Here is a 14763-nt window from a genome sequence, read left to right on the forward strand (position 1 = left end):
GGTATGTAACTGCAGAAAACGCTGCACTTTGGTCAGACTGGCTCAGATTTACACAATTTTCATGCTCACAAAAACTGGGCAGTTTCCTCTAGTGATGGGGGAAGGCACAAAATGTATCAGATTCAAGGAATGCAATGAAAATGCTATGCTGGCAAAAATGAAGACGTTTTGTCTTTAAAACATAACTTGTTTGCTACAAATTGAAAATGTTTTTAAATGCACAAAGCATTTGTTAAAAACAAAAAAAACTCCTACCAGAAGACTACTTTGAAGACATATCTCAGATTATGACCTAAATCTTTGGAATTTTACTACTGGAAGGACTTTGGAAATTCTGGGACATGGCTCTATGCCTTCCTCTTGTTCTCTAAATTTCTACCAATAGTAAACAGAAAATTGAGCTGAATCTCTACAAAACAAACTACAAAAAGCAGAGTTATTTCCCTGTGGCCATTGCCAAGTCCTGGCAAATTTGCCTTCAAAATATTTCTCTGTTCTGATCCCTTCTCTCCTCTAACTGCTACTGTTTTGGTGCAGGTCCTCACCACTTCACTCCTGGACTAGTGCAAAAGCCTTCAGTTTAGTCTCCTCACCTCAAGCCTCTCTCCCCTCTAGCTAACAAAGCTATCTTCCAAAAGCCCTGGTCCAAATCTGTCATCCTTCCTCCCACATTTAATAAACTCCGGCGGCTAGCTATGGCCTCCGGGACCAAATGAAAAATCCTTTGGCTTTTTAAGGCCCTCCCTTAACTTGGTCACTTCCTACCTTTCCTGTCTTTACTGCCCTCTTTGTACATCACGATGCACACGAATTGGCTCCTTTGCTATCCCCTGCACCACTGTCCATCTCCCCACTGCATTTTCACTGGCTATTCTCCATGCTTGGAATGCTCTTCCCCCTTCACTCACATCCCCTGGCTTCTCTGGCTTCCTTGAAGTCTCACCTAAAATTCCACCTGATGCAAGAAGCCTTTCCCAATACCTCCTAATGCTAATGTCTTCCTTCTGATATTACGTCCAATTTACCCTGTAAATCTCGTATTTGTACATAGTTGTTCGCATGTTGTTCCCCTCCCCCTTTAGGCTGTAAGCTGCTGGGCGGGGGGGGGGGATCCTTTGTCTGTATCCCTAGTACTTAGCACAGTGCCTTGTGCCATTTCTTTCTTTATGAATTAATATTTAGAATGTATTTAAGCACTTAATAAATGCTTGTTAACTGACTGCTGTCTTTGACTTTGCAGAATATTGTTTTTATTTTAATACACAGCATGGACTCCATACATATCTATCATCAGTGCCTTTACACCCAGACAACTTTAAAAGTTAGCAGAGTTTCTGCAAGTACAAAAATACACATTTATTCCATAACATATGGTAGTAAAATTTATCAAGATATATTATACAAACTCAAAGCATCTTAGATAAAGCATCAGTTTAATATATTATAAGATGACAGTATCATAAAATGACGTGTGTTCTGCCTGCGAATCATACAATAGGACACTTTACAGCCATATTAACAAACTATTCACATTTAAACATCAAGAGAACAGCTAAGGAAGTACAAGATAATTTATACCCAATAGGAATGGTTACTGAAGGGACTTGGCATCTAGCTAACAGTATTTCCTTCTATACTTTAAATCAGATTGTTGGATTTTTTTTCTGTTATGACATAAAGGGGAAAGATTGGAACTGTGGAACCAAATTTTCATAAGCAGAGAGCAATTTCTTTCCAAAAGGATATTACAAGCCACAATCACCACATTCCCATCCACAGCTTTGACAGCAGCATTTCCTTATGGCAATGGAAGCCTCTGGTAATTTCACAGACATCATTGTAACCATACCACAAGAGATACACATGCACAGACATTTATGAGGCTTAATATAAGTGGTCATAGGGCAAAACTGGCATCCAATCTTTGACTGAAACTGCCAGTTTGTAAAGAATGGGGATCTTTCCAAATTTGACCAGGTCAACTTTAGACATTAAGCTTATTGATGGACAGAGAATCATGGTCTTGTGGGCAGGGACAGGGCCACATCTTTAAGTACAAAAACAGGGATTTTGAGGGAAAGGGTTGTTATTTTCTGTCTTTGTATCCCGTCTTGGCATACAGCACGGGCTTAACAAATGTTTGATGAATTGAATTGAAATGAACAGAAGGAAGTTGAAGGATTTTTGTTGCCTCTGAGAAAACTCTGTTCTGCCATTGAAAAATGCAGTCTGGGTAAGAGAATATGTCTGATAGTAAATAGCAAAGGAAGAGGTGCTTGCCTTGAGAAGTTTCCCCTTAACTGGATGGAGAAAGATCATGGGAAATGGCTAGTTCCTGGGCAAATAGTTCATGTGGTGGTAGAACAAAGTGACAAAATGAGTTCAGTGCAATTTTCCATGGGTAGGTATTGAGATGTGCCTGACCAGAGAGCCTGTCAATGAAAAGGGCACATCATAAGGCTGAAGGGCTGAACCCTGTGGAAAATTATGGAGGCAGTTCCATTTTAGAGTCTGTGAGTTTCAAGGTGTGTGGGGTGGGGATCTTTCCGAGAGTAAATGTTCGTGTTGGATGGCAAAACTAGGTAATGAGGCTGCCAGCTGAGGAGAATCGTGAGTGACTATTCTAAGGGAAGCCAAGTGCCCAAAGATGTATAGTGGTGAGCCAGGTTAAAAATAACGAAGACCAAACTTTCCTTTTCCATAAACTTGAGGTGGTCAGGATGCAGAAAAATTTGTGGGAATCAGAAAGGCAGAGGCAAGATTACTCTCAGAAAAGCAGGGTGTGCCTTCCTTCCCATTCCCTCCAACCTTCTTGTCTTTGCTTTCAGAGACCCCATATACCCTGAGAAGCAGGAATTGGGATGGAACAGCTCTTTCTGGGCAATTGGACAGCCTGGGAAGAGATAAGCCAGAGGCACAAGGAACAACATCTTCAGGACTCTGAATTAATGATTAAGACCATGTGTGCAAGGTGAGCAGGACTGTTCAAGCAGATGTCATGAGTGGTTGCACTTTTGAGTTACAAAGGACAAGATACCCATTTGATGAAACAAATGTTGATTGGGCGCCCATCATGGTGCAAGGCACTAACCTTGCTGGGAGTCCTGGTGGGGAGGGGCAGCTACAGTGAAGACCCCCACCGCTGTTCTTGAGGAACCCACAGTTCAGGCACAGGGAGAAGACAAGAAAATAAAAACCCACCAGTACAAAGTAGGATGGGATGAATGCCAGGAGAGAGTTAAACAAAGTGCTCTGCTGGGAAGGAGATGTCCACAAGGCCGTGGAAGACAGGAGTTCCTGTTGCTGATACCCTGGCCTATGAAGAACCTATTGGAATTGCTAATGTGTATCAGCCTTTCTCCTTATAGCTCTGGCTTTTGGGGTCTTTGTGAATTCTCAAGATACTCTCTTCTTCCTAATCTAACTTGCACAAAACCTGAGTGCAGGCTGGAACCCTGCTTTCCATAAGAGAACAATGAAAGCGACCAAGAGGATGAGAGCAGCAATTATCAAAATAAGTAAAACATCTTACTCAAATGGAAAATAATATTTTTTTAAAGTACTTTCACAGTAAGCATCTTTACATCGAGCTTTTGTGTACTTGCAGGGGTTGTTTATATACATATTTTTTTCCCCTTTCAATGGGAAGGTGTGGTTTCAAAACCTGGCTCTGCTATATATTAACTGTGTGACATGGGTAAGTCTCACTTAACCTCTCTGAGTCTCTGACTCATCTATAAAAAGAGAAGACTGAACTAGATGCAGAATTCCTTCTAGCTTGAGATACTGTGACCCCATAGTCAAAGATGATGACCAGAGACCTCAGCTGTTACTGTCCTCATAGTGCCTGGATGGCCACTGCTCCCCGGGATTTTCTTCAGTTCCAGCTGTTCCTGCACCCTCAATCCAAACACTTCATGGAATAGGGATGATTTCTGGCTCCCGGTTCCCACCTAGCTTAATTTGCTGCTCTATGACATTAGTCTTGGGCTACTGGTCACAAGATGTTGACATAAGACTTCCCTCAATAATGTGCCTCTTCCCTCTGGATGACACGAATATCTCAGAATGTATATAAATAGGGACTCATCTCACTACTGATTATAAAAGAGAAGAACTACCCAAACACCCCAGTGACCCAATTTTAGAATACAGAGGAAAGACACATTCCCTCTCCCTCCCCCACAAAGGACTTTAATGCCTCTCAAAAAGATCCTTTTATTATGCTAAAAGTAAACTGGGGTTGTCCTTAGGCTGCCTACACCATGCATCTGATTAAGGAATATGAACCAGCCATTCCAGTGGGTGTCACAGTCTACTTTGGTTAAATGTCTTTGGTTCTATGTCCCAGCCCATCACTACAAGCCACTGAAGTCTCTGGACACCCAGCACTGGGGGCTGGGTTCACTATGCTCCCTACTGTCAAAGAGTAGCCGAGTGGGGGATTCTCTGGGGGTTGAGCACCAGGCAAACACTGGCTGTTATTCTCCACTTCCTTGGTTGGCTTCATATGGAGTTTAAGTCTTTCATCCACTGAACTGATTAGTGAGCTACCATGGTCCTCAGAAGCCTGGCAGACATAGGGATTACAAAGGTCATCTGTTTCTACAGAACTGACTAGGTTGGAGGTTGCAGCCACCTGTCTCTCTTGGAGCAGACTGGCTTCTGAGACTTCAGAAGAACAAGTCGGCTGCTCCAAAGCTCCTTTTATGGAATTTGCTTTCTTTCTCTCTTGTCTAGGGGCCTTTGTCTTCTTTTTGAGGGACCAGTTTTTCAGAGTGGCCACTCCATTCCTTAACCATGTGCTAGGCTGAAGAGTTAAGGAATGCATCTGAGAAGACCACTCTACATTGTCTTTTTTAATACAAAGTGGATGGCTGCTGGCTGATTCTGGGGAAGGGCTGAATATCCCAGAAAAAGGGCTGCAGAAGTCAGGAGAGAGTTCCCCTTGTTTCCTTAGGGTTGAAAAAGTGCAATCAACTGGTGAAGAGGTTTCTGTGGGAATAAAGACTGAGTGTTCAGAAATCTGGGAAAAAGCACTATCTTGAGAGCTCACTGAAGAACCCGATGGCGACGTGCCTGGTGATGACAAACTAGAATAGCTAGTTCTTGAGCAAACATTTAACCGTGGTGGAGTAACCTGTAACATCTTTTCTACATTTTGATTTGAGGCATTACTCTTACCCACCTCAATCCCCATAATCAAACTCTGATTAATCAGTTTTTGACCTTCTACTTGCAAAGAGTGGTGGCGCTTTTAGATAATCCTCATCTCCAAGAGAGAGGCCAACATCACAGCCTGTCTTGTGTATGTTCATTGGAGAAACCCCCCTGGGATAGGTGAGCTTGCAGTCTAGGTAGTCTATGTTTGGCTCTGAGCAGCGCCTGTGCCTTTGCAAACTTCTGAGTCCAAGGGTTGTGTTTGATGGGGAGTATCCAGAGTGATCAGGGCCAAGGGTCTGGCTTTTAGAATGATCCTGCAATGAAATGTTACTGTAGGATGCCACAGAAATGGTCACAGGTTTGGATTTGAAGGGAAGTCTCACTGGAGTACCTTCATGACTAAAAAAGGCTTTTTTCTTCACGTTTTGGTTTGCGGTATTTTTCTTCTCCACTTCAGTCTGAGTGACTAAACTAAGCCCTCCTTGTGAGGGCTGGGGCTGTTTGTGATTATCTTCATCTCGGTGGGAGAGAATAGCATCACAGCTGGACTTGCGGAGCTTCTTCTGATAGAACTCCCTGAGATAGGTAAGCTTGGAATCTAGGTAGTCTATGCTGGGCTCAGAACAGCGTCTGTGTCTCCTCCAGTTTTTTAGAGCATCTACTGCAGCTGTGGAGAAGTAACCAAGTGTGTTTGTGCCAACTGGCACGTTCTTGGAGCCGTCTGGTGCTGAAACCTTACTGCAGGATGCCACCGGAATGCTCAATGGCTTGGATTTAGAACGGTGCTTCAGTTGAATTTCTTCATTTTTAGGCTGGTCCAAGTCAAAATCACTCAGAGTTAAAATGCCTTCTGATTCAGGTTGGTCCAAATCACAGTCACTCAGTGTTAAGACAGAGTCCATGCTACGGCTGTCCTGACCCAGCTTCTTTACCAGGTCACTGCATGGAGCATCTACGTCATCATTCAGCTCATTTTCTAAGCTGTCATAGGAAGAGTCATTCATTTGGAAGCCAGATATACCTGCCAAAGAATTAAAATTTGGTTAACTTAAAACTCACATAGGAAGTACTTAACAAGTGTCCATCACAAAATCATACTGATAATACTGCTTTTCTTTTGCAAATTTTGGGGAAAAAAATAACCAAAAATATGTCTTCTTATTTGATTTTTGTTTCCTGAAGCACTGTCCAAACTTTTTCCCAGAAGGAGTAACTTACAATCTTTTGCATTTTAGTTGAAGAACTAGGACACTTAGGCATTATTTTGGCAGACACACTTCTCCTAGTCCTCTGCCTTGTATCTGAGTTCTTGATTAAATGGGCTTCCCTTTAACAAGATTTTCTCAGTATAATAAAGATGAGTCATAAAGCAAAGAAAAAATAAAAAGCAGAAGGTAGCTCATGCAAGAAGGGCCCAGGCACTGCCTATGTCATCTCAGCCTTTTGGAGGAGATGTTAACAGGTAAGTATGGCCAGCCAAGCTTTATGGGCAGATGGTAACTGGGGGGGTGTAGGGAAAACTATCCTGTAGTTTTACCTCAAGAAGGACCTTGGAGAGAATCTCGTTAAGACATTTCATTTTACAGATGAAACTCAGATGCAGAGAGAATGAATGAATCATCTAACATTACAGAACAAATGAATGTCATAACCAAGATTAATGAGAAGCTAGGTCTATAGACTCAAAATTCAGTGCTTTTCCTGACATATCATGCTGCCCACATACTTCTCCTTTGCCAAAAGAAAAGATAAACAGGCCCTGCCATTAATAATTCCTTTGGGCTATGTCATACTTCTCTTGTATACTCCTGGATAGCACCTCAGTAGGAACATAACTGGTGAATGAATTAAGGGTCTTGCAAAAATGCTGGTAGTCTGGGCTTCCCCTAATCCCATCCTAGCTTCCCCTGCCCTTCAGTCTAGTGTTTGGCTCCTTTGAAAGTCTTGGAGCCACTATGTTTTTAGCAGCTTGCAATCCCCCTTGATGGTAGAGCAGCAGCTGGCTGATATAAGGTACAATTTTAGGAAAAAAAAAACAACAATCCAGTGATTCATGATACCTGAGGCATTGTCTCTGTCACAGCTGAGTGAAATATCTCTCAACAGGGAAGTGATTTCTTCTCCAAATATCCTGCAGCAATTTTCAATTAGAAATTGTACAAGTAGAGAGACCTGTGAAAGAAAAAAACAAAAAGGGGACGGCATTTTTCATAGTCTGTGCACCTTGTTTGACATACGCCTTCCCAATCTCACAAAAATATGAGTGGACAGAGAAAATTCACAAGTTTCTCAGCAGTAGCTTGAGGATGGAGTAGAGACAAGAGGATTCAAGACTACTTTTTATTTTCAATCTTTAAGACTCAAAACTATGAAATTATAGACTTTCCATAAGATCTAATCTTAATGCTTTAGTGTCTACAACCTATAAAATTAAGATGACATTAATGTACTTTTAGAAAGATAGGAATGAATTCATTTCCTATTAATTTGTAAAATACTGAGCAGATAAAAATCATTTTAATTCACCTTAGTACCATGGAGAATGGATTATCACAAATGTGGGAAGGAATAATGTCTGTAGTTTGGCTGAAGGGGGTGGAGACAGTTGAAAGCAATCTTTCTTATCTGCCTGGCCACAGAGAGGTGAGTGTGTGTGTGTGTGTGTGTGTGTGTGTGTGTGTGTGTATGTAGATGTGTGTATATCTATCTATGTATCTGTCTGTTTATATGTGGCTTTGGCTGTCATTATGGGCTCTCTGTATGTATGTATGTATGTATGTATGTATGTATGTATGTATGTATATCTGTCTATCTATCTCTGGCCCCCATTTTGGACCGTATGTATTTATGATGCTTCCTTAGTATGCCCTTGGACTATGTCTCAGCTCACACATAGGTAGGATAGCTAGGAGAACATCTAGAAATGGCAACTGAGTTTGTTAGCAATACCATTTGAATGCTCAGCTCAAGGGCCACATCCTACCTGAGTCCCTTCCTGATTCCCCAGCTGCTAGTTGCTCTGCTCCCTCTTCCAGATGACTACACATCTGTATTTTGCATACACTTCTGAATACATGTCTTCCTTTACAGAATGTAAGTTCCTTGAGGGCAAGAACTGCTTTGTTTTTAGCCTGGCATCTGCAGCACCAAGCACAGTGATAACTGTTGAAAGACGACTTAGGAGTCTTTTCTCTTCACAGTTCAGGTGCTATTCTACAGCCCTGAGCTCGAAGGGGAGAAATGACCCACTGCTATTACTATTGGACCTTCTTAACAACCTTCCTGTTGAAAGCTGGGATGAAAAAAACTCCAGATTAAATTCTATCTTTTACAACTTTTAAGTGATGATACACGTGTACATACTAAATGTTAAAAAAAAAATTGGTGCTCAGATTTAAAACACTGGGAGTGTCCTTGGATGCTTAGGGAAGGCTTAAATTCAAGGTACCTTTTTAGTGAATTCATTCTCCAGCTCAGGACTAGCAGTAGATGGTGGCCAAAGAATGCTGGGAGCAATGCACACTGCCAGATTAAAAGCTGTCATTTGATTGGACACAGACTGCTGTTCAATGCTATGCAACATTCCAAATAGATATCGTAGGAGAACGACATTTGCTCTAGGAAGCTGTTCCATTAGCCTAAAAAGTGGAGGAGGGAAAAAAAGGTGTTCTTAAAGCAAATCATTTGGTTTATGAACTATTTTTTTTAAAGAAGAAAAGAGAACACTGTATTTTTCATATGCTATGTTCACAACCCAATGAAAGTGTGAAAGGATGCAGAAATGTCAGTGTTGTAAAAATACGCTGCCTGGAATATTTTTTGGAAACCAATACAATGTGGTTTAACTTAGCTAAACTTTATTCACAACAGAATTTTTATACACACACACACACACACACACATACACACATACACACGCCCCAACAACAATAGTCCTGTAACATTCCAAAGTATGGTGAGGCAAAAAATTCATAAAAGCTTAGTGATGAAATTCAACAGCAATTAAATTTAATGTGTTACTTCATTTCCAAGGGAACAACATTGGAATGCCATCTGTGAATGAGAGCCAACCTTTGCCAGTTAATATCCAAAGAATTCATTCTTTAGTTCCTCCAACTCCTATAATCTGCCTGGGCAAAAGTTACTTCCCTTCCTTGCTCCACTTTCTCATGTGAGTCTGTTCCTCTGCTGTGACCCTGGGCCTTTAATTAATCCTTCATATCCCAGGTAGGAAACTGTGATCCAGCTTCCTAGGGAGAATTCTGAACCTATATTAACATGTAACTTGTAAATGGGACTGGAGCATGATCAATCTGTTTATTTGGACCAGCTTTCCTAACTGGTAACCATCATTAGGGCCAAAGGGGGAGTGTGGAAGTCCTTGAGGACATGTCTTCCCTGCTAAAGGAATGCTGACACCTTTGGGACCAAACTTGTTCAGTGGGGTTAAACACTTTCATTTGCTTGGACTGTGGAGGCAATGGCTTCCCTGGTGTGCCACCTGCTCTGCAGTCCACCTCAGTCTCTGTTTTCAGTCTTCTGACACCTTCTATATCTCTGCTCCTATACCCTAGGATCCAGTAACATTGGCTTCCTTACTGTTTCTCCCACTTCTCAACTCCAAGTACTGTCTTCTTCCTTTTTTAAAATGATATCTTACTTTTCCCCCATTTAGATGTTAAAACAATTTTAAAAATTAAAAAAAAAATTTTTTGAGTTCCAAATTCTACTTCTTTCTCCCTCTTCTCTCCTCTCCCTGAGACAGTAAGCAATCGGATCTAGGTTATAAATGTAATTCCAAATATTTTCATATGTCAACCTTCTCATTAGATTGTGAGATCCTTGAGAGCTTTTCTTTGTATTCCCAGCATTTAGCACAGTGCCTGGCACATGGTGGTGGTTCTGTTTTGTCTGACTTTTTATGACCCTGTTTGGGGTTTTCTTGGCAAATATACTGGAGTGGTTTGCCATTTCCTTCTCCAGCTCATTTTACAGATGAGGAACTGAGGTTCACAGGGTTAAGTGATTTGCTCAAGGTCACTCAGCTGCTAGTAAGTGTCTGAGGACAGATTTGAACTCAGGAAGATGAGTCTTCATGACTCCAGGCCTGGCACTCTATCCACTGCACCACCTACTTGCCCTGCCTGGAACACAGTAGGTCCTTAATAAAAGATAACTAACTGACTGACAACAAACCTATGGATGCTGATTTCTAAATATCTGTATGATTCAGGGACACCCTCCAACTTTCTGTCTTGTGGCCATAGTTTTCGGTGATATTCAGTGACCCCCACTTTCAGCCTTTTTCCCCCTAATTCTTTGTCTTTCCCCTTTCCTGACATTGGCTTCAGATCTAAAGCAGGGAGTTTCTACAAATGATAGTGGGGAAGTGATCAAATACTCAACTTTTCAAAATGCCTGCGAAAAAAATTATACTGAGCAGACATATCTAAACAGCACAAAACATATTGCAGGCACACTAGTGATCCTTGTAGACGTTACACACCACTGAAAAGCATTCTTTGGAAAACGTGGCTTCAGGAAGACCCCTTTCTCCACACCACCACAGTGGCTGACATGAGTGTGCCAGTCTGGCCAGGATTTTTCCCTTGGATGGAGAGTTTCTGGTGGTTAATAATCCTAAAACTCATAATTTTCTAGTTTTCTGGACTCAGCAAAGACAAAGCTTGTCAGCTGATGAGGTCATTTCCATCTGATGGTTTAGATGTGTGCTTTATTGATATCAGAAAGCCAGTAAGATGGGACTTCTACATTATTGATAGCCTTGTGGATTTTGGTCACATATATTATGTCTATTGCAGATTCAAACAGCCAGAGGCTTTGCCATGGTCCTTGCTCTCAAATCCACAGCAATGACAGTGCCATCTCTCAATCTATTTTTCAATGGTTTCTCAAGTGTTTGAAAAAGTAAAGTACTCTCTTTCTAGTAGACAAGTCTTTCCCTGCAATCCTTTCCCATTCTTACAGTCTCCTTTATTTATGTGCATTTTTGAAGAGCACACAAATACCTCTGAACTCTGTTTATCTTCTCTTCATTATTCCCCTGATCCATGATGCAGACCCACTCATCAAAGAGATCGGATGAAAAAATACTTCCTGGAATGTTTCGAAGAAAATCCTTTATAAGAGAAAAGGTGAAAAGAAAAATACTTTCAGGCATCATGTTTATGATGGAGTACATAAATATAACAAAATTTTTAGAGTAAGTACTTTGCAGAGAGTTCAGTACACATACTTCTCCTGTTTCCCTCTCTCCCTCAGTCACCCAGACTCAAGAGGAGGTATTTAGATTTTGGGTCTTTGCCATGACTAATGTAAGCAAATAGGAGGATGCATTATTGTTTCAGTTTTTCCCAGAATAAAAAAAGGGTATAATCAGGATGTGAATTATCATCTGGAGGAGAGGAATGACCACAGCTTTGTAGGAAATCCTACTAAAAATCCACTGATTCTATCTCAGCAGACTTACCTACCAGGACTGTCTGGTTGTAAGCCTACTTATTTACACTACTGCCTTATTTTCCCCAACAGAAGAGATATACACACTATACATATTCCATCTCTCTCCACCCCCACACACCCATCCTTTCATTACTAATCATTAGAGATTAAACCACTTTAATTTTTGCTCCCTTGTTGGGATGCTGTGAGAACTACAAAGCACAATACTTGGGACAAGTATTGGAGAGAAAGGTACTAAATAAAAACATAATATGAAGCCTGCTCCTCGATTTGAATGAGCTCCTCTTTAGAGTGAACAGCTTACAGAATTAGCTCTATTCTCTTAAAAAAAATAAAAAGCACAGAAGATTGGCTTGAAAGGGGTATTAAACACACACATACATGTGTACACATGCGAACACACACACGTGTGCGCACACACACACACACACAAACACACATACCCCCAAGTGTTGACACAAATTTCCTACTGTGTGTCCTCTAGATTACTACAATGTTGTCCCTCACAACTTCTGGAGCCTGAACACACACACATCTGTTGAAATCAGAGAAAATGGAGGGAAATTTACATGCTTATAGTTGGACAGATCCATGACTAGACCTAAATGTAGGGCACTTGGACACAAACAAGGCCAATGGAAATGCTGGCTTACTAAGGGGTGGCCTGGACAATTTACACCACTTCATAAAGTAAAGGTGGTGAGAAAAAACACTTGCTCAGACCTATTAATTTATGACACTTAGACTCTCCAGTGCTAGCCTGAGGAGTAGGTGTGGCATTGCTTTGTTAGGCTATAAACCAGACTACCTCTGTCAAGGGTGTCACAGAATACTAGGCCCAGAATTCTTTGCTTCCATCTGAGGGTGATTAAGGAGCCTGGTACTTTTTCCTGGTAATAATGATCTCAAGAAAGATCCCTGGGGCTTTACTGCATCCATGCCCTACTAGGAGGAACAGATGGTTTACAGCAGAGGTGTCAAACACACAGCTTGCAAAGCTGCCCACAACACTCCGAAGTGCAGCCCAAATCCTATTAAAATGTAATTGAGAAATATTAACAAAATAAATTAAAATACAGTAAAATATAGACATTGTGAATATGTAGTTTTCTAAGTCAGTATGCAGCCTGCAGGGATCCTTATGTATGGTTTAGTGGACTTTGTTTCAATTTGAGTTTGACACTGCTAATTTGTAGCACCCATGAGGTCTTCTTGGTATTCCCTCCAAGCTCTGTCTGGGCCCCCCAGAAAGGGCTTCTTTTCCTGGTTGTCAGGTCAGGGGTGTCCAAGTTCCCTGGTACCCCAAGAGAGGAGGGAAGCCATGGGACCTGAGTATGGAAGTGGTCATCATCTGTCCATAATATCTATTTTTTTCTTTTGTAGTGCTTTCACTCCTTGGTGTTGAAATCACTTCTGTAAATATCAGCCTTTGAATGTTTGTTTGGATTTTGTCCTGTAGTGAAATCTGGCTGGATATAGCAGTGACTCACTCACTCTTTCTGATTAGAATTTGGACCTCTTTTCCCCAGGGTTCTTCTTTCCCTCCCATCATGCAGATTGCTCTCAGTGTCCCATATGTGCTAACTGGCTTATTCACCATTCATAAAGTTGGCTTGCTGCTTTCCTGGTCTATATGTCCACATGCATGCTGAGACATTAGAAGGCCCCTGGGAAATGTGATAGTGGTTTGGAGCATAAGAATATGACACCACGATTCCCAAAGAGGCCTCTCATTAGGGTCCCCAGGAATGAGCCCACTGTCAAACATCTGTTTTTACGCTGGTTTTTTCCTCTTCCTTACCAACCTGTTTCCTGAGTTGAGGTCAATGAGCTCAGTTGGCTAGATCAAAGAAGATATTACATGAAAAGTGCTTTGTCAGCCTTCAAATACTCTATATATGACAGTTCTTTTTTTATATTGTCTTGATGAACCTGGCAGCCTGAGACCTACACAGATCCATACCGGCAATGGAGAATCTGTGTTCTGCCTACCTCTCTAAAGTTACTTTTGAGTTTATTTTGCATGTAGTTTTAATTTACTTCTCTGTGTGAGTGTCATTTCTCTCCTCCCCCCCTCCCCCAAGCAGACCCTATGTTCCTTGAGGAACTTTTGACCTTATCGGTTCAGGGTCTAGCATTGGGGCCTTGCATACAGTAGACACTAAATAAAGAATTGTTCAGAAGGACTGAATGAACAAACTGTATTCCATGGCCAAAATCATACCCAAGGATGGTTAACCACCCTGAAAATGTGTGCTCCTGATTATAGGGTGGGGCTAAGGCTAGAAGAGTTGATCTGCAGATAGGTGAGTAAGGATTAATGCACTGAAGGTAAGTCAACCATAAGGAAATGGTAACCTGAAATACATGTCTTGCTGTGAGTCTCACATGCTTTAAGGAGTGGAGGAAGCATGGAATAGTGGAATGCACTTGGAGTCTTGAGAACCTGGGTTCAAATCCGTCTGTGCTACTTCCTAACTGTGACCTTGGGCAGGTCAAAATCTTTCTGGGCCTCAGCATCCTCAGCTATAAAATGAGGAGGCAAGACCAGATAACCTCTAAGGTTTCTCCTAGCTATAAATGTATGAGCATTTTATCTTGCAGAGGTCAATCCATTGTTAGGTACTGCAGTGACAAGGATAAGGCAGCGACTCTACTAGCTATATTACAGTCAGACCTATTGTTAGGAGGAGTGTAAGCAAATCAGACTCATTGGTGGAAGTAGGGAGACGGTATAAATTACTACATGAACCCACAACACTAACAGACTGGTTTGTAGTCTAACAAGGTCATTATTATTTGAAACAGGGACACAGGAAGGCAACGGTGAACTCAAACTATTAGATGTATGGGTAAAACAAACAAATTTTAAAAACTCCCTACAAAACCTTTAATTTCACCCCATGGCCCACCTAATCTTTGATGAGAGCTATTCACAGGAAGTTACAATATCTTTTGCTCTATTCCACCTTCTGGAAGAACCCAAGACTGGTTCTATCATTGTAGAAGTGACATCCTTCCTCTCTTAAATCTACCAGATTTTCAGGAACACCAATAAGCATTAGGTATTTTAACAGTCAGCTTTAGAAAAGATGCAAAAAAGCAAAAACAAAAAAT

The 14763-nt window shown here is 41.4% G+C and overlaps 1 protein-coding gene across 1 annotated transcript in view; it reads right to left on the reverse strand.

The window, feature by feature from the left end:
• Positions 1-1225: 1225 nt before the first annotated feature.
• The window catches only part of ARHGAP20 (Rho GTPase activating protein 20), a 161855-nt gene continuing 148317 nt past the window's right edge, over positions 1226-14763 (reverse strand). Inside the window, 5 exon segments of the mRNA XM_020989804.2 lie at positions 1226-5257; positions 5259-6184; positions 7224-7335; positions 8612-8801; positions 11193-11302. Coding sequence (XP_020845463.1) covers positions 4325-5257; positions 5259-6184; positions 7224-7335; positions 8612-8801; positions 11193-11302 — 2271 coding nt within the window. The 3' untranslated portion in view covers positions 1226-4324.

The sequence above is a fragment of the Phascolarctos cinereus genome, unplaced genomic scaffold (genome assembly GCF_003287225.1).
Source record: "Phascolarctos cinereus isolate Bilbo 61053 unplaced genomic scaffold, phaCin_HiC Scaffold_726;HRSCAF=1367, whole genome shotgun sequence".
NCBI classification, from domain to species: Eukaryota; Metazoa; Chordata; class Mammalia; order Diprotodontia; family Phascolarctidae; genus Phascolarctos; species Phascolarctos cinereus.